At 40.5% G+C, this 20,643-nt stretch overlaps 2 protein-coding genes across 3 annotated transcripts; one reads left to right on the top strand and one right to left on the bottom strand.

Annotated features, from left to right (window-relative positions):
- Positions 1-211: 211 nt before the first annotated feature.
- Positions 212-12,470, bottom strand: LOC121197649 (transmembrane protein 87A-like). The gene is made up of 20 exons (XM_041061338.1): positions 12,342-12,470; positions 11,219-11,276; positions 10,155-10,252; positions 8,617-8,733; positions 8,353-8,400; positions 8,109-8,150; positions 7,758-7,884; positions 7,524-7,585; positions 6,902-7,085; positions 6,715-6,814; positions 6,504-6,597; positions 4,835-4,906; positions 4,601-4,709; positions 4,005-4,063; positions 3,758-3,861; positions 3,576-3,652; positions 2,903-2,967; positions 2,753-2,805; positions 2,335-2,365; positions 212-2,185 (listed from the first exon to the last, which is right to left on the bottom strand). Exons 1-20 carry the CDS (start codon positions 12,441-12,443, stop codon positions 2,144-2,146), a joined length of 1,644 nt encoding a protein of 547 aa, XP_040917272.1. The 5' UTR covers positions 12,444-12,470; the 3' UTR covers positions 212-2,143.
- A 336-nt stretch (positions 12,471-12,806) lies between these two features.
- ganc (glucosidase, alpha; neutral C) lies at positions 12,807-20,631 on the top strand. Of its 2 annotated transcripts, XM_041061436.1 has the most exons (25): positions 12,810-13,101; positions 13,406-13,468; positions 13,615-13,717; positions 13,990-14,117; positions 14,576-14,752; positions 14,856-14,859; positions 14,968-15,037; positions 15,344-15,440; positions 15,569-15,752; positions 16,056-16,200; positions 16,430-16,665; positions 16,783-16,909; positions 17,152-17,231; positions 17,426-17,569; positions 17,730-17,826; positions 17,923-18,024; positions 18,121-18,295; positions 18,531-18,599; positions 18,746-18,810; positions 18,896-18,972; positions 19,067-19,141; positions 19,335-19,448; positions 19,521-19,633; positions 19,762-19,868; positions 19,994-20,631. In XM_041061436.1, exons 1-25 carry the CDS (start codon positions 13,073-13,075, stop codon positions 20,101-20,103), a joined length of 2,691 nt encoding a protein of 896 aa, XP_040917370.1. In that variant the 5' UTR covers positions 12,810-13,072; the 3' UTR covers positions 20,104-20,631. The 2 variants fall into 2 exon arrangements, 1 of the variants encoding a protein (XP_040917370.1); XR_005896265.1 differs by lacking the exons at positions 19,521-19,633; positions 19,762-19,868; positions 19,994-20,631 and having other exon boundaries at positions 12,807-13,101; positions 18,896-18,988; positions 19,335-19,404.
- Positions 20,632-20,643: the final 12 nt, after the last annotated feature.

The following is a 20,643-nucleotide window of genomic DNA, read 5'->3' as shown; positions in this document are numbered from 1 at the left end:
ATTTAATGTTGCAGCTCGGCTTTTTAAAGGTTATATCGTTTGCGGATAATTTTTTATACTCTATTGCCATAAACTGTTGTACAGTAAACAGTTATGAAAATTAATGCTACAGTCTCAAAGAAAATATGCTTAAGAAGGCAACTACACATGGCTACACACAAAAAGAATCATCTTAGATGCACACAAAAACATTTCACATTTTCACCATGTTTCAATATAAATTTTATTTGCAAGACAAACGCAAAAAGCCATACAATATCGTCAGCTTCACATTACAGTGCAGACTCACATCCAGAAATTGGGCTTTGTTACCTCTCTAAAATGAAATATCCTCAACAAGACTTGGACGAATATTAAAAAAACATAAATTAAGGAATTTAGAATATCCACACATACTGCAGTAGATTGCACAAGGACGGGGATATTTTTCTGCCAGATAAGGCAGAACATTATTTTGTAGTGTGAATGGGATAGGCTCAAAGGAATCTGTACTTGTAGTGAAATGAAAAATATGAATTTATCACATACAGTATTTCTTAAAAACTACCCTGTGCTACTGAATTCGAGTGAAGAACTCTGGCCCAGTCAGTGGAAGGTAAGTGAGAAAGGATTACATACATATAGTCAGTTATACTTGAATTTAGACCCATACCACATTCATAAGGATCATCAATGGATTCTGTGATTCAATAACTAAAAAATGTTTTCACTTCAGTGACATGAAGTGGACCTAAATCACTGCTGTTATGTGTAACGCTACAAAATTGTACTTTTATGGAGATGAAAATAAACAGTTACTTTTATACTCATTACTACTTATACTTGTAAATGGGTCTGGAAAAAAATTTATAAAGGGTCATTCATTTTTCCCCACTGAGGACCATGCAGCTTTTCAGTTGTCAATAAAAGCTTTACAATAACCAATTCTAGAGTCACATTTTTCACTGGCTTGAACTGTTTGGTGTAAAGACATCTCAGAGGAGTGATCCGGTGTAGTGACTGTGTCCACAAAGTAGACGCTTCTGACGTTTATGATAGCATATACTTGGCTTTGAAAGAGATTCATGTCCGACAGGGTCATTACATTCTCCCACCCCAAAACACCATGTGTTCCACTTAACACAAGAATCCCCCAAAACACAGAAGTAGCACGTTTTCCCCAGACAACTGTGATATGCTTCAAGTATCAATATTCACAGATGCAGCCGTGTTCACATACAGTAACAATGGCAAATATACGAAATTTATATATTCAAGATTACTCAGTTAGCCAGAAAACAAAGTGTTTATGTTAGACACACATTTCTCATTTATTGGTTCAGCTACAAGAAATGAGCTCAGGGAATGTTCAATGGCTGCGTAAAAGCAATAAAACATGACACTCTGTTAGTTTCTGGCTAAATGTTTGATCATACTATAAAGTTTCCTGCTCATTTAAATATTAAATGAATGTCATCATGTGACCTATTAAACATGTAACACAATAAAACACATGCTGAAAACAGCAGGTGTGAGATGCAGTGTTGGCATAAATATAATCTCTCATTATGCACAATAACTTAGTGTCTTCAGTATGTGTTTTTGCCCTCCATTTATACCGATATCTGATGTCTTGGCTGTGATGACTGCTAAGATTCATGATTTCCACCAAATCAGTCCTAACATTCCAATACATTTGACCCATTGGGAGCTGGAGCCACTTTTCTAGTTTGAAGTGGGAAAACGTATCTCAGATGTTTTCATCCTCACCCAAGTTTGTGAGCAACCACACAGCCCATAAAATATTGTATTATTCTAAAACCACATGGCATTGTGCAAAATGTCCACTTTCTGCTTGATTTTGGCCAAATTTGTGACAGTGTAGAAAAGTCCCAGAATGTCGGTCTAGACAGCAACAACAACAGCCAGCCCATACGAGTCAGGGTTGCACAGTATCACCTTACTATAACACACTATTAATGCTTCTTTGAGCGTATTAAAGTATTACACAATACCTGTGAAATAACATTAAAAAGTTAAAGTGTCTGGAGAGAACAATTGGCTTTGCCCACATTTTTTGGTAATCAGATCACTCAGAATGCATTCATTGCTGCCTCAGTGAACCTGCCTTCTTTTCGTTCTCACATCACGTTCTCAAGTACTTCTACTCCATTTTGGATCTCTCCATCTTGGTTTTCAGGATCTCCTGTAAAAAAGGGAACACAGATTAATAACTGTACAGTAATGTTATTGTGTAGAATGATAGCACAATAAAGCTCAGAGGAGAATTCTAAATAGACAAAAATGTGACTGAAATCATGGGACCAGCAGGGGAAAGTAAAAAGGAGCCTTTACCTCTTCTTCATCTAGCATTACAGGCAGAGCTCTGTATAGAGAGAAACAAGCAGTGAGAGATTAGAGAGGGAGGCAGTGAATGCATTAACACAGTTCAGACCTGGGTCAAGCATTTTAAGACACTATGGATTGTTTGTGTTTCTAAAGTGTTGCTATTTGAGTATTAACTGTATTTTTCTACTTTTAAATGTCCCTGATGAGGTTCTGTAAGCTATATTAAAAGTTGAGATGATATGGATTTAAAAGAATCACAGTTTTAAGCCAATACCTTACTCTCATAAATTCTAGGTGGTCTAACTCTGTGTGTTTTTAGCAAAATGCTGTACCATTATGGGATATTTTCAAAGCAGCCTTGACCTTACAGAGACTTTCCCTGAGAGTGTCTGCTCAATGTACAGATTTATAATTTACTACTTACACATCAGCAACAGTTGTAGGAATGTTCTCCTCAACCCATTTTAGGTCTTCATCCTGGCAAAAACATAGTTTAGAAATACAAAATGATTAAATGATGAGTGGTAAAAACAACAAATGGATAAAAGAAGAGACATGATGGCAGTCAACACACCTCTTTACTCAACAGCTTCTGGGAGCCATTAGTGTCAGGTTTGGAACCTCTCATCTTCATTCCCTCTGGAAAAAAAAAGAGAGATTGAACAAAAGCACCCTGCCCAATGACATGATTATAACTAAGTTACTCAATTTTCCATTTAACCAATTATATGATTATAAGATGAACAATGACACAGACAAAACTGTCTTATATTTATCTCTGCAGCCCTTATCAGCCCTTATGGTCCTGGAACCTACACTGAACTATTAAATCTCTATTAAATAAGATCTAATAACATCAAGTCAGTTCACCAGAAACAAAACCTTAATTCTGGCCTTCAGTGAAATTCAGAGTTCAAGTTGTAATCTTTATGCATTTCCAAGTATTACAGCCAGCAAGCACATCATAAATTATAAAATTACAAATTATAATATGGCTACCAAGGAGGGTGTCAGCTGGTACACTGGGTTGCTATAGCATAAGATTTAGAAATTGGCAGAATACATCTAAAAGTCAATATATACAACGTTTCTCTGGTTGTCAGGAAATCTGAACTGTACTAAAGTAACAGGCTGTCTCATCTATTTGTATTCCAAACATTGTCTGACACAGGTGTCCTCAATAATAACAAACTCCCGACCAACCCTTTGCTGGTCTTGCAGTAGAAAGCAGGACTTATATGTCTTACCAAAAGCTTCATTCAGCATGGGCTCCTTGGCGTCCTCCTCTTCATCATCTTCGTCAATCAGAGGGGAATGGGAGAATCTACGAGGACAGAGAACAAGGGCTAAGAACCAGCTACTAAGAATCATGTTAACCGTGTATCTGAACAGAAGCTTTTGGACTCCAGTGCTCCACACTGACTCTGACCTCTGGCTGTTAGCCGACGGCCGCAGCAGCACCATGATGACCAGCAGAATGGTGGAGAACAGGAGACGCCAGAAGGCATCGTCTACCCACAAGTCCCTCCAACCCTGTGGGAAGGATAGTGAATACAGGAATGGACTCTATCAAGTTGGAAGGGAAGATCACCTTTCATCTCTGTATAAACAGGAAACCTCATGAAGAGAACAACAACACAATACAGCAATCAATCAATAACAGAAAACAAACTGACCGTCTGGCAGTCCACCAGCTTGAAGACTTTGGTGGTCCAGATGATGAATATTATTGAAGCTGTGGACACAAAGTAAACACTGGTCTCATTTTTATGTCTGTAAACAATATGCAAATGATTAGAAAGAGCACACGAAGCCTCCCACCAGTGAAACCAGAATTAGAAATCGAACAAAAGGTTATCCCACCCAGAGGGTTCACAAAGATATAAATGCATTTACATACTTTTAATACACGACGTGCGCATTAAAACAATTTGGGCAGATAAGTTAAAGGAACAGTTCGACATTCTGGGAAATAAAAGCCTGATTCCAGTCTTTATGCTAAGCTAAACTGACCGTCGTCTAACTCCAGCTGCATTTTTTAAATCTAACTCTCCACAAGTAAACAAATGCATGTATTTCCCAGGTGAGCAGCAACTTTTTCTGCTGCAACTGCAGTATTCATACAGTATTTTCAAACTGAAAAAAAAAAGTCTTTCATTTTCAAATGCTGACTTTGTAAACAGATCATAATGTAGCAGCTGTTTCTGAACAATCAGCTCCACTTTCACCCTCGAGCAGCTGTAATCATATACAGTATATGGCTGTAACTCACCAACAACAGAAAAGATGAGAGTGTTGGTGAAGTGCTGATACAAAGACAGCTTCACCACATTTCTGCGGAGCTTCAACAGACGAATGGTTTGAGACAGACTGATGAAAATGTAGATGCAAATTAAGGAAAACTTGGTTGTATATACAATCAAAAAGGCATAATTATTTAAGGGCTTATATCTGCAATGCCTCTGAGAATGCAAATCCTGGTTAGCCCTGCTTGAGTAAAGGATATCCACCACATGACACAGGAGTCGATGAGGGAGAGGCTGAGATTAGCCACCAGGGCGACGGTACCATAGAAACCCTGGAGAAAGAAGACAAGAGTCAAATTTTACACATGAGACTATACAAAGCAAAAGGACAGCAGCACAGGCAGCAGAAACCAGAGAGTGTGAGTGAATGTGACTACGAGAGAAAAGAATTACTTAATCATGAGTGAAGTCACTGCTTTTTTTTTTTTTAAACATAAGATAAGCTTGTGTTAAGATCTGCAGGAGATTTAAGTCTCTGGCCTTCAGAGCTGCCTCCTGACAAAACACATCTGCTCACCAAACTACATCAGCTCTCTCCAGTCTTTTTAACTCTCTCTCTTACCTTATGTTTGCTTATATAACTTTGTGTTTTCATGACTCTTTGAACTTGCTGCAGTGTCTTTGGCTGCGTTTGAAAATCACACTTAGATCAAATTTGTCATTCTCTATTATAGTCACTTGTCTGCCTCCTGGACACCGAATCCCTGCATAACCTTCTCTCTCTCTCTCTATCGTCTCCTCCACTCAAATCAAATTTATTTATACAGAGTGCCCAACTGCACTAGGCAACATTTTTATGTAAAAATACACCATCACTATCAGCTTCAATCAGCCTGTGGAGGCTGCAGCAGATAATGTTCCATCTGCACTAGTTGAAATGCAGTGGGTTCATTATGTTTGCCTGAATGAAATTTATCAGCGGCCATAGGAAATGAATATGTACGGCTTAGAAGTAAAGTCTCCTAAAAAGCAGCGAGAGATTGTCTAGAAAAGTCTAAAAAAATCTAGACTTAGTGCTAAACATTTCTCCTCTCTCATGCACTGTATTTACATTTCGTAATAACTTCTCGATATGGTAGTTTTTTTTTTTGTGAATGGCGGAAAATGACATTCCTAAATTCGATTCAAACTCCCACCACAAACACACGAGGAGTTCAAAGAGCATGTTAATGCGGCGTGACTGTTTTTAATTTTATCTCACTGAAATCAGCCTCAGTATTTACTGTTCACGCTTCAGTTCCTCCTAATGCAAACCAATTATTTCCTGCTGCTGCTGTTTCACAATAAAAGCATTCAACTAGCAAGACACGGGGTGGATTTTATTGCGCGGTCTCAAAAAATGAGATGTGTCTGTCCCAGAGATTAATACAGCTCCAGTTTCAAGTATAACCCAGAGCAATGGAACAAGAAGGTGTGGTCACAGTAAGCTGTGACGGGCTATACGCCTCCAACTCCTCAACAAGGTAACAAACTCCATTACTGTGCCCTGCTGTTGTGTGGAAAACCACGTGCACCATGTACAGCATGAAATCAGATCATGGCAAAAGAACAATTAGTGACCGACTTCTTCATTAAAACAATGTGTGTTTCCTTGGCTGCTCCGCAAACAGATACACCAGCTGCTCCTCTGCTGCATTTCTGACAATGCAGCTGCTCAAGATGTGTTTGCTGTAGTATCAGACCGCACTTGCGGAATGTGAGATAGTAAATAGTTAAGTAGGTTTTATGTATTGTATGAATTGATTGGCTGTCACTGGGTCCAACGCGGCACCTGTTACTCAAAGCTGGTTAAAACAAATACTGGGGATGGTAAATATTTGGTTGTGACGATGGGAGAAGCTGTGCGGTTTATTAACAGTCGACACTTACACCCGTCACTCTCAGCACACCCTCCACAGAGGAGAAAAGCAGGTAGAGAAGCCCAACAGCTACCAGCCGGTGCACTGTGGTACCCAACCTGGGCCTACACAAGCAGGGAGGAAAAAATCAGTTCAGTTTTACTAAAAAACGACTGAAATTAGAACATTAGCAGCATAAAAAAAAAAAAATGCTAAAATCAATTCACTGAGACTGAACCTACCTGACTATGCCATAGCCAAGACTGACAATGAGGACCAGGATTCGGGCTAAAGATCTTTTGAGTGCAGAGAGCAGCTCAGCAAAAATCACAGCCCCCTGAACTGTGAAGAGAAAAACACACAAAATAATGATCATAACAGACTAAAAAAAAAAACAAAAACAAAGAGAAATGTATCAAAAAGACCAACCGTAGTCTCCTTTGTAACGGATGCTCTGGTACTCTGAGTAAAATACAGCTTTCTCTAGCATGCCGAGGATGATGACAGCGCCGATCCAGAACTGAATCCGCAGCAGGTCCCTCCAATAGCAGGCGCACCAGAAGAGCCAGAGAGCCCCGAACAGCACATACACAATGCACATCACCATGAAGAACTGGGATGGATGAGATGAAAGAGAAGAGTTCAGTTTCATCTTACATGAGCCCCACGCTGAGGCTGAGCTCTCATTCCTGAAGAATAATTCCAATATTCTCCCCTTAAGGCTGCAGTCTTTGAAGTTTTATTCAGTATTGACCTTCAACATTCAGTCTCGAGCTTGGAAACAGAAGTTTGACAAAAAAAGAATCTCAAAACCCAAAGTTTAACTTGCTTGTTGTTTCTGAAGCTTTCAATCACCTGCCCTCCACACTGTGAAACTCCAACTGCTGAAGAAGTCCACAAGATGTGGCTGAAATGAACTTAGGTTGTTTCAGTTTGAAAACTATTATAATGGCCAAAATGTCTGTTTGCTGTTTGTTTCTGTTTCAGATTTACTTGTGTCTGTATAATTTGTGTTTGAGACATTAGTGTTAGTATAGTTTAGCAGACATACCATCATGTGAGGCCAGTCTGCTGGAGAAGAGTAGTCATGTGGTCCCTTCATCTCAACTTTCACTAGGGAAAGAAAATAAAATAAGTCGCTTCTGCCGACACAAAAGTGTCACTTCTTAAAATTCTCAGAGGTTAGATCTTCTATTTATTTATTTATTTTTTACCAGTTTCCCTACTGAGTAAACATGAAAGATTGTGAATCTCTTGAAGTGAAATAAATTATGTTATTTCTCACTTGTGAAAGCAAAGTTGAGCTGCTCTGCCCCAGTGTCTTCATCTTCAACTCCACGAAGCAAAGGCTGCACTTTTACTATGAACAGATAGGGACTGTCCTCCCAAGCTTTGGCCACTGCACTGATGTCCTGCAAAAAAAAAAATAATGTTTGTGAGCTGAGAATCAGAGGGGATGTGTTCAGCCTCTACTCAGCTCCAGACATGCAAAAACCAACAGTTTCTGCAGTGACCTCAATATTGGAAAAATATCAGGCAGAATCACAAGTTTCCAGGAGCATGCTTTGACACATCCTCCGGAAAAAAACACAGATTTAAGGACATTGATGTTAAAAACAATAAAAGCATGCCTTACTGGCTTGTCAGGCCAAATGAGGCTCTGATTTGATGGGTCACTCTAAAAGGAACAAAGAGAACAGAGTTTAAAGAGGAATAGACGACACAAACGAATCAAAAAAGCTTTTGTTTGGTGAAAATAAAGTCAAATTAGATTCACACAAGCACTATGTTGAACAAAATATCTAAGGTTCTTATATATTATGGTCAATACAGTCAGTCCCTTTCATAAGTTCTGTACATCAGCTTGATCCGTGACTCACCTTTGGGCTAGTGAGAGGCTGATACGGGTTGAAATCAGTATAATACACCTAAGTGAGAGGAGCAGAGAAATACTCATTTATCTGTATATATATTGTATGTAAATAACAAAATAACTGAAACGCTTGAATGATTTATGAAATACATGAGAAAAGAGTGAGACAAATATGTTTATGGAGGTACCTGAAATACCCAGACATTACATAACTGCTGCACTAATAAACACAGAGGTTACTGTACATAGTGACTTTGTCTTTGTAACAAACCCTTGGTAAGAAGAGGGAGGAGCAGTTGTCAAAGTACATGTATCCCTGACTGTAGTAGCCACTCCAGCCATCTTTCAGCATGTGGTCCATACCAAACATGTTCTTCGCTTTGCTGTCCTACAGAAAAAAATGAGGCAAAATTACTTAAACTACGCATCAGTTAATTTCCAAAGTTATAACAATTATGCAAAGCGTAACAAATTTTTGATGTGGCATTGACAGTAGCCTTAACAGGTAGAATAATACATTTATGATCCAGCAGTGTTTGATGATAAAAAAAGTGTCATTTCATCAGATACCTAACCTTCCAAACACTTTCAATTCAACCCACAACACTACACTGGTAGACTCATGGAAGTCCATATAAACCACAGCAAAAATTAGACACCATTTAATCTATATTTTATCGATTCCTGTTTGAAAAGAGAAGGAAAAAATCAGGTCTGATAACACCTCAACATAACAGCCTTGGATACAATAAAATAAATATGTAAGAAGAGTCACAAAAATCCCAATCACACACGTGGTGTAATATGCTGAAGCTGCACATCTGAGCCACACATAAGGATATCAGTGCAGTTTAATGATGACAACTGGAAATGAATGAGCAGATGTTCGAGTGTTGGAGATTAAGGGAAATGCTTGGCTTTAATTAAGATTTTGCAAACTGTGTTGCTATGTCTTTTCTCTATTGGAGGTTGGGTTCAGGGCTTCCTCACTGCTTTCCTGTCATCTGCCAGAAAGTGAAGAGCAAAGAAGAAAACGATGTCAGCTGCTCTCATCGTGCTGTTTTACCTGCTTTAGAAGAGTGTTTGGAGGCTGAAAGGAGTTGACACTGACATTTCAAAACACATCTGAGTGAAAAAGTCCTGATCTGGCTACAGGTGACCTCAACATGTCCTGGCTTTGTGACCCTCCGCTTCAAGACCGACAGCGACAAGGTGCAGTACATCAAAGCCAAAGCAGCAGCTGAGTTTGAGACACTTCTGGACAAAGAGCCAGCATTGGCACAAAGAGGGAAGTGAAGCCCAAGGCCATGAAAACAGTTTGGGAAGGACAAAGCAGCTGCTCTGACTGACAGACTGTTGATGCTGAATGCGAAGCCAAATCTGATTAAAACTCAATAAAGTGAAGTTTTTGAGAGTAAAAAGTAGCAAAAAGTGCTTGAAAGCTTGAAGATGGAGATAAACTTGTTGACCTTGCAGAAAATCCATGAAGCAAATACGCAGCTCAACTTTATGTATGTACGGTTACCATGTCGCTTGCCTATGAGGATTTTTAACTTAGTTATAACAAAGACATGTCTCCCCTAAGCAGGAATTAATAGCGAGGGGCATAACGAGGGGCATCCCTACATCAATGCAGTAGTTCTTCCTCAGACACTGACAAATTTCTAGGAGTGATTAGAGACACTGGAGGAAGGTTTTCACTCTCGCTCACCCTGATGAGCCACTATAATGCATTAATCCCTGAGAAACCTGAGAAAGCACCAAACCAATAGGAACTGGACTTCACTGGACGGTGAATACAATACTCACTGGTGTGTTAAAGACCTCATTGTAGCAAACAGATGAGCGCAGGTACCAACTGATGTTGAACGCCAGGTTTTTATCACATGACGATGTGTCACCCTGGACTGCAGAGAGAGAAAACAGTTACTCAGAGGGCGAGGCGCTGGATTATTAGACAGTAATACGGCCTTAGGTCGCACTGCCTGTTACTCACCATCACATGTCAAGTTTGCAAAAGCATACCAGGAATTAGGCCATGTACTGGAGTTTACTTTTTTGCAGATAAATTTTCCCCTCGTCAACTTCTCATTTCCCAACATCATGCTGCTGCATTGCATCTTTTTTCTGCTACTTTGAGAGAGAAATCAGTCTCTCTCACTCCTTTGTAGTATTATAGATTTCACACTTACAGCTGTTAAATGCTGATGCAAACTGTAAGCCTCAGAGAGAACAAGGAGTCTTTGATTCTGAAGAACTGAAATCAAAACCTGACATTTACCATTAAATGTTTAGACTGTGTTCTCTCCTTCCAAACTTCACTGCAGCTGTGCTGAAAATATGATAATCTAGGCCATGTCTAATGACTCATCAGCAAGAATAAAAACTACTTTTGTCTCCAGAAATTGAAGGGTCAGGTATAGGTCAGGTGATGGGACACCGGGCTTATCTGTTATACTTGGACTTTAGCCAGTGAGAGCCATAAACACACAGTAGCACAAACATTTCAGCAAAACAATGTCAGTCCAGCTGCCATTTAAATGCTAGACCCAACAGTCTTGGTGCATCTGTGGTAATTCCTGAGCAAGATAATTACAACTGGCGTTCTCAACCTTAACAAACTGGGAAAGAAAGAATTCATTTGATGGTGGAGTTACTGTTTTTTTTTTAACTAAATACAATTTGAGGTGTATTGTAACTGGGTCAAGACTAAGGGATGTGAAGCCAAATCATTCTTAGGTACCTGATGGGACTTTCAAGGATGTGCCTGGGGAAATGGTACCCTAACTGGTAGCATAAATTATGCAAAGCCCCAATCCTGTTTTAGGGAGTGGGAAAAAAACAATGCATGATGGAGAGGTCAGACTACTCACACTTCATGAAGATGGTGGTGTTGGCGTACAGCGTCTTCCGAAACACAGTATCTTGTGTCTGAAAATACAAAGAGACAAATCAGTCAGCTGCTGTTTGTCCTCTTATCTATCGAACATCTCCATCTCACAGAGACATGTTGACATGTTACAATATCAACACAGCTTTTTTTAGCCACCTAGTCCTTTGCTGCTATAAAGACATTGTGCATATAGCAATCAATGAACAATGCACATGTTTACTGGTAAATTTGAAACTTCTAAATAGATGATCTGCTATAAACAAAAGCATCTTTTAAACATCTTTTTTAGGTGCAGTGCAACAACCTGAATGTCAGAAGAACAAACGTCTACTCGAGGTCAGTATCAGTGCATTCTGAAGGACCTGGCTATCCTGTGTTAAGCTGCATCTGTAGTTCATTCTTACAACAATTACCAGCAGAGAGGGTTAATTACCCTGCTACTACCACATAAATGCAGACTGACTGTACGATCTGAAGAAGAGTCTGAGCACAAAGGGAGGGTAGGACATGTGCAAACACTTGAGGTCAGTTTCCTGAAAGGATATATTACCCTGGCCCAAATGACATGCTAGATAGGTTGAGCTGCACTTTTTAAACCCACATCACACACAATGGTCTGTAGCTGATTTTGATTAACTGTCCCCTTTCTGTCAAGACTAACTACAGCAATTTTAACGGTAGCTTCTTCTCTAATGCACCGAGGCATTATCTTAACCACAGCATAACGCTGACAGATTAGTTAACCCTTCCTTAAAGCTCACATCTGCGTGTAAAGACTCGATCCCTTTTCCTCTGTAACTCACATGCAATTCCACTGGTAGCATATTAGAATAGCAGTGCTGTCGAGAAGGAGAATAATCCATAATTCACGTTCAGAGTTAAGATCAGTGCACCGAACGACCGAGAGGCTCATCTTGTCAGACTAGTGAAAACACAACTGTCAAAGCATTTTCACGTAAGACAGGCAGCGCACGGCGGAATGAAGGGCTGCTGATGGGGCTAGTTAGCTTCCCCGGCTAACAGCTGCTGCTGTGCTAGATTTAGCTTGACAGGCAGCGTAATAATATGCATAAAAACGCATATGTTGAAGGTGTAACACTGACCGAGTTGATCACGTTCCACACGGAGACCTCTGCCGCTGTCCCGAGGCGGAAAACTAAGGCAAAAAGCAGCAAACATGACCGATGTGCATCTGGCATCTTCATTTGTGCATCTACTACAGGTCAGACCTGTATCCGCCTCCAGTTCCGGCCGGTGTGGAGGGGGGTAGGGGGGGGGGGGGGCGGTGTTCCAGGTGTAGTTCACACGGTCATCGCTAGGAGACAGAACACACATGCATACATCTATGTTTAAATATTTCCATATAAATACACTATACAGTGCATTCAGAAAGTATTCAGACAGCTGCACTCTTTTCAAAGCCCTCTGCTAAAATCGATTAAATTCATTTCCCCCCCTTCATCAATCTACACTCAACATACCAAAAAATAATAAAAGCAAAAACAGAATTTTTTGCAACCTTGTTCGAAAGGAAAAGTTTTTTTTTTCCCTCATTGTTTGTAAAACTACAAAAGGCAGTGTTATTATGTGCGTCAGTCGGGATTTTGCTTTGAAAGTTCAAACCGGATGTGTGGTTGGTGGTGTGTTCGGGTGTGCTGGTGGTACAGTCACATCTGTGCGGTCGCTTCCGTTATCTCTGCTTGTCCTGTCAAGCGTCTGGAAAAGCTAAAAAGTCTACACAGAAGAATAATGTAGTCAAAGCTCAAACCAGGAGACCACAACCGACTGTCAACCGACTGTATTGTTTGTTGTTATTTTTATCTGTCAGCTCGAAATGGCGGAAGAGAGTCAGCCCGCTGTTAGGTATAAACAACACGTTGTTTCCAGCTCTGCAGCAGTGGCCCGTTTGATTGTTGACCTTTGACTTTTCACATTGAGTCTGTAAAGAGAGCCACATGAGCGCTTGTGTCCCCTGTGGTGCAAAATGATATACAGTCTGTTCATAACGAATAGTAGTGTGTCATCTGCATTTTGTGGGTAAATTTCTCAGTGGATTTTTAGTTTGTCTACTCAAACATGCGCTTTGGCTGGTAACCCACTGTTGGGTTTGTTACTGTGTTGTTTTTACACGACTTACATCTTTAAGTTTTCTCTGCTTGTTCCTCAGTGTTGTCCCTGATGATGATAACGAGGGGAAGTTCAAGAAAAGTGACTGTGTTGCTTTTTACAGGTATGTTAGGCATTGACTGGTACAGTATTACATTCAATTTGTATTCGCAAATAAATCCACAGTCACCCAGCATTAAGTGTGTTTTGCAGAACATTACATTTGTGTGTAAAACGTAGGCTGCATCATAATGTTGATTTCCTTTTAAGGCGACAGATGCAGGGGCCAAACTTGCAGTACCGAGCCCTTTTGGACACCATGGTGCTCACAGAGAAAGGGGCACGCTTTGAACTGTTGGAGCCCGACACACAGGTCTGAACAAGTATTACTGAAAATCAAAATCAAGGGTGATCTATTTAAGGACGATCAATTTATTCACATGTATGACACGATTTAGGCTGAAAGTCCTACAAATAATAATCTCCAATCTTTTGGTCTTTGAGTCATAAAGAACAAAAAGCTGCTGCTGTGTTTGTGCATGACTGCAGTGTTAAAATGATCTATTGTAAAAAAAAAAAAAAAAAAAAAAGTTGTGAACACATTTAAATTCTACATATAAAAACTCTTATTTGCTCTTTTCACAGACCAGACTGGTTCTTTCTGTGTTACCTTGCAAAAATGACACTGTAAAGATCCTGGTAGATGAACTCCTGCCCATCAAAGCACGCTACCGAGTTCCAGATGTGATAATTGGGGAGCCACAGTGTGAACAGTGAGAGCTGCATCAGCATCATCCCTCTCTTATAAGATCTAGTTACACAATCAATGTACTAAAAATATCCACTCCTTCTTTCTAAAGCCTTTCTCTGATACACTAAAAGCTTTGTGCATGTGTTGTGTTGCACATCCATGATTCTCATTTAATATCAGTTGGCCTGTGAACAGGACTGAGAAATTATTTATAGCTAGAATCAATTTAGTCTGGTTAGGAGCTTCTCTCAGAGCAGAAATTGTTGTTTGATAAGTTAGAATCTAGTTGAGTTTCTTTCTGTTTCTGTTCTGTCACAAAATATTCTTAGTTGAGATGCATTTTCTTTGCTTTCGTGATTTTGCATCTTGGAACCTGAGTCTTTAAAATAGACCTCTTCAGTTATTTTAAGTTAAAACATGTGAAAGTAATTGCTACAGTACTTGCACAGTATTTAACCTTTACCCTGATCGTCTGGTCAGGTTGAGAGTGGAGAGACAGACCACGGACTCTGTTACCCTTTCTTGGTCATCGGGGCGTCATCAGGTTCATGTGTGGCATTTTCCTTTCCGAGTGGAGATCCTGTGTGACGACGAAGTGATGGTTACATTCAATTCTAAAGGCAAACTGTGGTTTGAGACACTGCAGGAGAGACCCAGGTGAGGACTGGAAGGGTTGTGTATTTGAAAACAAACTAATCAACACACCAAACCATCAATTTAATCTCTTTTCTTTTGTCCTCATGGCCACATCTCATGGCAGTGAGGTAAGAGAATATCAGCTCTGTTCAAACTGCAGTGTAATATTACTCCTACCTGAAGCGTAATCCGCTCTATAAATACTTTTCTTCTTTTTCGCTTTGTTCCACTGACAGCTTCAAGAGGGCCCCTCGAGTTTATTATGGCAAGAGACTTTCAAGCAATTTGTGGATATCAAAGCTAATGGTTTGTGCCTGCTGTTAAATATTTTAAAAGGACAAAGTAATTCTGTTACAACCAAATGTTAAAAATCCACTCCTACTCCTTCACTTCTTCCCCCACCCCAATACAATGACCCTGAGTGGAAGGACATTTGAAAATTGTGGGTTTTATTCTGCTTTCCTGGCAAAATGATCAGTTTTTACGTGCTGAAAAATAAATAAATAGTAAATCAAGTAAATATGTAGGGTAAACTTTTCAGTAATAAATGAATGTGATTTGCCTCCATACTAGCTGATAAGACAAACAGAAATATTTGTTGTGCGTTTGCAGGTCCCAGCAGCATTGGAGCAGACTTCTGCCTTCATGGGTTCAGTCATGTGTACGGTCTCCCAGAACATGCTGACAGTCTGCAGCTCGGAGACACTGGGTACACACATGTATAAAAGCAAAAAGCAACACATCTTTGTAAACATGTGATTTGTGCGTTCATGTCATTGGTTTGCATTTTTCAGTTTTCAGAGAGTTGTTTTTATATAGACTTATTTCGTTTCACAGAGATGGTAAACCTTATCGGCTGTACAACTTGGATGTCTTTGGCTATGAGTTGTACAATCGCCTCGGCCTGTACGGGTCTGTACCACTGCTGGTGGCCCACAAGCTCGACAGGACTTTGGGTGTATTTTGGCTGAATGCATCTGAGACTTTTGTGAACGTACATCACAGTCCCACTGACCATCAGGTAACCCCTGTTAACCCTTGTTCTCATCCAGTATCCGTCTACCCTTTTATCAAAGCTTAGTTTTTCAGGAGCTGCTTACTCACAATGAGCATAATAATGTCAGATCCTTCTCTTGTTGCTTTTGCAAAGCCCTCCTGGTTGGAAACAGACGAAAATAAAAGTTTGTTTACATTTATTAAAAGCAGGATTGTTCTAAATAATAAATCAGCATAGCCAAAGAAACAGTTTCCAAGGTGAAATTATTTTAGAGGAGATGCAAAAATGTACATTCATAACCACATAACAACCTCCTACTTCACCCAGGATGACCAAACACCCCCAGTAAAGAGGAGGCGGGTGCAGCCTCAGACTGACGTCCACTGGCTGTCAGAGAGTGGTGTGATTGATTGCGTGGTTCTGCTCGGGCCCAGTCCACAGCAGCTCTTCAGCCAGTATGCTCAGCTGACAGGTGTGTTTGCAGCATTTAATGAACTAAATGAAAATCAAAGCGATGTCAAAGTTGTTTTTTATGTTTTAATCAGCAATTGCAAAATTGAAAATAAAAATTTATATAATTTCAATTTAGTTTTGTTGATTGCTTTTAATTGGTAAATCCTGTATAATGTTGAAGATGTGCCCTTGAATTATCCATCACTGTCTCTCAAAACTGTGTTTCTGTTTCTTTCCCCCTTTGTCAGGGTATCAAGCCTTACCCCCTCTGTTTGCCCTCGGGTACCATCAGTGCCGCTGGAACTACAATGACGAAGCTGATGTGAAGGCTGTAGATGCTGGATTTGATCGCCACAACATCCCATATGATGTTATCTGGCTGGACATTGAGCACACGGACGGAAAGCGTTATTTCACCTGGGACCCTGTTCTTTTTCCTGAACCAGTTGGTCTGCAGCGCCACCTAGAGAAGAAGAAAAGGAAGGTCAGTTTCATGTTGCACAGTACACAGAACCTTTTTCTGTTTTTATGTGTATGCTTTTTCTGCTTTTATAAGTTTATGTTATTTATTGTAAATATATATATATATTTTATCTTTTAGCTGGTCATTATTAATGATCCCCACATCAAAGCTGATCCGAATTGGTCCCTGTACTGTGAGGCCAGAGATGGTGGACATTTTGTCAAGGACAGAGAGGGACAGCTTTACCAGGGCTCATGCTGGCCCGGTAATGTTTTTCTAACAATAAAGACACAAAATGGAACAATGACTTCTCCACAATACACCTTCACTGACTTACAGTTAAACCTAAATTCTACATATTTTCCATTATTAGATTATGTTTTACTTATTTTAAGAAGACTTTATGGCATTTTGGAAGCTGGTCACACACATTATACACAAATAAATGCAAATTATTGTCTCTATACTTGCTTTTTTATAAAAAAATGATATAAACTTTTCTCACAGGTGTGTCCTGTTACCTTGATTTCAGCCGCCCAGCCACTCGAGCATGGTACTCCAGATGCTTCGCCCTGGATAAGTACAAAGTAAGTGTGTGACATAATCCACAAATCAGTCATACTGTATGCAGCCCAGGATGTGCATCAGGACTGATTATGTTGTTCAAAAGAGAAGCACTTCAGGCAAACAAATGCTTTGACTCTCTGGCAAGTTAAAATATTCTCACGTACACTCACAGCAAACAGTAATGTTGTTATTAAAGTGTACATGTGTGATTCAGGGATCAACACCATCGTTATTTGTGTGGAATGATATGAACGAACCGTCCGTGTTCGACGGGCCGGAGCAGACGATGCCAAAGGACGTAGTGCATTATGGGGGGTGGGAACACCGGGAATTGCACAACCTGTATGGCTTTTACCAGGTGAGTGAGCTCATTTAGCTTATTTTTATACAGGTCAAACCCCAATATTAAAGCTGCTGACATACAATATTTGATATTAACATTGTCTATGTAAGAAAATTTGGTTCCCTGAATTTCAGATAATGCTAAACTTTACTGAATGACTTATGTTTTCTCTAAGCACATGGCCACAGCAGAGGGTCTGATAACTCGCTCAGGTGGCTCAGAGAGACCTTTTGTTCTGTCACGCTCCTTCTTTGCTGGGTCGCAGAGATTCGGTGAGTTATTTGAATGGAAAGATGTTAAAGAGGTTTTCATGTATTTGTGATTACATCCTATATCCTTTGTTGTCATTGACTTTGTTTGGCAAACAGGAGCAGTGTGGACAGGTGACAACGTCGCCAGTTGGCAGTATCTGAAGATCTCCATCCCAATGCTTTTGTCTCTTAGTGTGGTAGGCATAGTATTTTGTGGAGGTGAGTGCAGCACTGTGCACACTGGATTCATTTAACATCTCTGTCAGTGACTGTTTTGAGTTTAAGTTTCGATCTCTTATATCCTTTGTGTTTTAGCCGATGTTGGTGGGTTTGTTCAGGATCCGGATCCAGAGCTGCTGGTGCGCTGGTACCAGGCCGCCGCCCTGCAGCCGTTTTTCCGCGGTCACTCTGCAAAGGTGACCAAGCGTCGGGAGCCCTGGCTGTTTGGAGAGAAGGTTACCGCTGCAATCCGCACTGTAATCCAACAGAGGTACTGTCAGAGAGGTGACAGCCACGTGAGATTCAGCCAGGGAGAAATGTGCAGCAGGGATAAGGACAGCTGTTTCACCTCATTACCACATTTAATGCCAAAGTCAATATGTAAAACTCAACACAAAGATAAATCTTCTAAGGCATGTGAGAAGACAAAATAATACCTTAATAATCCTTATGGGGGTACTAGGAGACCACGCTTCAACTGAGTGACCCATGTCTCCTGTACTCAGGTATTGCCTGCTGCCCTATTGGTACACTCTGTTCCACCAGGCTCACACCTCTGGTCTGCCTCCACTCAGGTTAGTGTTGCTGCCGCCTGCTGTTCAGCAGACAAACTGCAATCACAAACATCGGTGTTGGTCCTGTGGGTTTTTCAGTGTTTCTCATGTTTTGTTGATGTAATGTCTGGATAAAGTTATGGAAACAGTCATTTTATTTAAAACAGGCCCCTGTGGGTGGAGTTCTCAAGAGATCAGAGCACCTTCGCTGTGGACAACCAGTACATGATTGGTGATGAATAAGTTATTAAGCATCACATCACTGTAATCACTGCATTTGGGTTCTTCAGAGTTTAAATGTCTTTGGCTTCATGCAGGAGGAGCCCTGCTGGCCTGCCCTGTCACTGAACCAGGTCTTCAGGAAATCAAAGTGTTGCTTCCTGGATCTGGTGAGGTAAATCAACCACCAGGTAACATGTTTGTATGCTCTAATATGTTAATGTTACACCTCAGTGTGGATGTTATATTAAAGTTTGTTTCTGTTTTAGATTTGGTATGATGTTCAGTCTGCAAAGGCGCACAAAGGAGGCAAGACACTGAGTCTCCCGGTGACCCTGGACACAGTGAGTGTTTACCATGATCCACACAGCAGAGGGGGTGGTGGGGCTGTAACATACACTGGACTGACAGTAGTTTTCAAATGAATTTTTAATTCAGATGAATTAATGGGAAGCTATCTGGTTTTCTGAGGGAAATATACGTTAAATTATTTAACATGAATCATGGTTATTGAAGGAAGGTGTTTCCTTTGTGCAGGTCCCTGTGTTCCAGCGTGGCGGCTCAGTGGTCTGCAGGTCAGTAGGAAGTGGCTCCTGTACAGCCGAACTCCAGCAGCTGCCCCTCTGCATCACTGTGGCTCTGAACTCTCAGGTAAGAAAGTGAAACTTGTGATGTTTATCATTCCATCAGCAAAGTTCAGACTTCAGTCCCTCCTCTCTGCAGGGTGCTGCTGATGGTGACTTATACCTGGACGACGGCCACTCATTCGACTACCGTGACAGAAAGTCCTTCTGTCTGCGCAGGTTCAGCATGCTGTCAGGCCGGCTGCTCTGCCGGTGAGTCACAGTCACACCTCCTAAAGAAGGATTCAGCTCTAAACAACATGTAAAAGGACAAAATGTTAAAAAAAAAATCTTTTTTTTTTTTTTTCAAATAACTGACTTGTTGATGCTGCTTGTCTCAGTCCTGCCAGTGAAGAAGGAGCATCATTTGACTGTGATACTGTCGTACAATCAGTCACCGTCCTGGGGGTGAAGAGCAAACCGTCCACAGTGATTGTGCATGTGTCAGGTTAGGATCTCTGGCATTTTACTTTACATATATTCACAGCTGGCACATTGTATAGACGTTCACAGGGATAATAATGTCACGCAGATCACACACAAATCCTTCAAACTTTGTCCTTTTATCACCAGGTGCTAAAGACACTTCTGCTGCTTTTGAATTTGTGGACACCTGCTGCTCAGTGACAGTGAGCGGCCTGAGCCTCAGAGTGGCGACGGACTGGGAGATACAGATAGACTAACTGTGAATGTGTCAGTGACTGATTTTATGTCCACTCATTCAGTTTTTCCCATTTTCTTTTTGAGCATTTTGAAGAAGAACCTAAGACTGACGAATTGGCAAATCCCTCCATTTACATCTGTTTCATCAAGTTCTGTAGTTTTTTTCCTCAGTCGTGACAAATGAGAACAAGAGGTGCTTCTTTTAATGTGTTTTGCCTTGAATGATCATGAAACTGCTCGTGCTAAATAATGATCATGAATTCTGAAGTGCATCTGATTTTAAAGCCATGGAGTGAAATGAATAAATGAAGCACTGATGCGCAGCTGCAAGTGTTTCTCGCTGTAACAGACTCTCTTTTATGTTTTAGCATGTCGTCATGGTTCAACAATACTGTGTTGTGTGTCCTGACCTCTTCCCAAAACCGATGTTTGCTCACTTAAGAGTGACACAAAATAGTACAATAGGAAATGCTGGAATAAGCTGGATTCTTGTATGAGACGTTACAAGGAAACTACAGAGAATAATCAGAGCAAAAACACCCTGATGTTTGTTTGTTAGA

The sequence above is a fragment of the Toxotes jaculatrix genome, chromosome 17, assembly GCF_017976425.1.
Source record: "Toxotes jaculatrix isolate fToxJac2 chromosome 17, fToxJac2.pri, whole genome shotgun sequence".
Classification (NCBI taxonomy): domain Eukaryota; kingdom Metazoa; phylum Chordata; class Actinopteri; family Toxotidae; genus Toxotes; species Toxotes jaculatrix.
This window is presented reverse-complemented; position numbering and strand designations above follow the sequence as displayed.

Excerpts from the sequence above, each read along its gene's own strand:
- LOC121197649 (XM_041061338.1), bottom strand. The coding sequence starts at position 12,443 with ATGAAGATGCCAGATGCACATCGGTCATGTTTGCTGCTTTTTGCCTTA. Across the intron at positions 6,815-6,901 it reads CCGTTACAAAGGAGACTACG|TTCAGGGGGCTGTGATTTTT; the intron begins GTTGGTCTTTTT and ends TTCTCTTCACAG. Across the intron at positions 2,968-3,575 it reads CATGCTGAATGAAGCTTTTG|AGGGAATGAAGATGAGAGGT; the intron begins GTAAGACATATA and ends TTTTTTTTCCAG.
- ganc (XM_041061436.1), top strand. The coding sequence starts at position 13,073 with ATGGCGGAAGAGAGTCAGCCCGCTGTTAG. Across the intron at positions 15,753-16,055 it reads ACAGTCCCACTGACCATCAG|GATGACCAAACACCCCCAGT; the intron begins GTAACCCCTGTT and ends TACTTCACCCAG. Across the intron at positions 19,634-19,761 it reads TCAGGCCGGCTGCTCTGCCG|TCCTGCCAGTGAAGAAGGAG; the intron begins GTGAGTCACAGT and ends TGCTTGTCTCAG.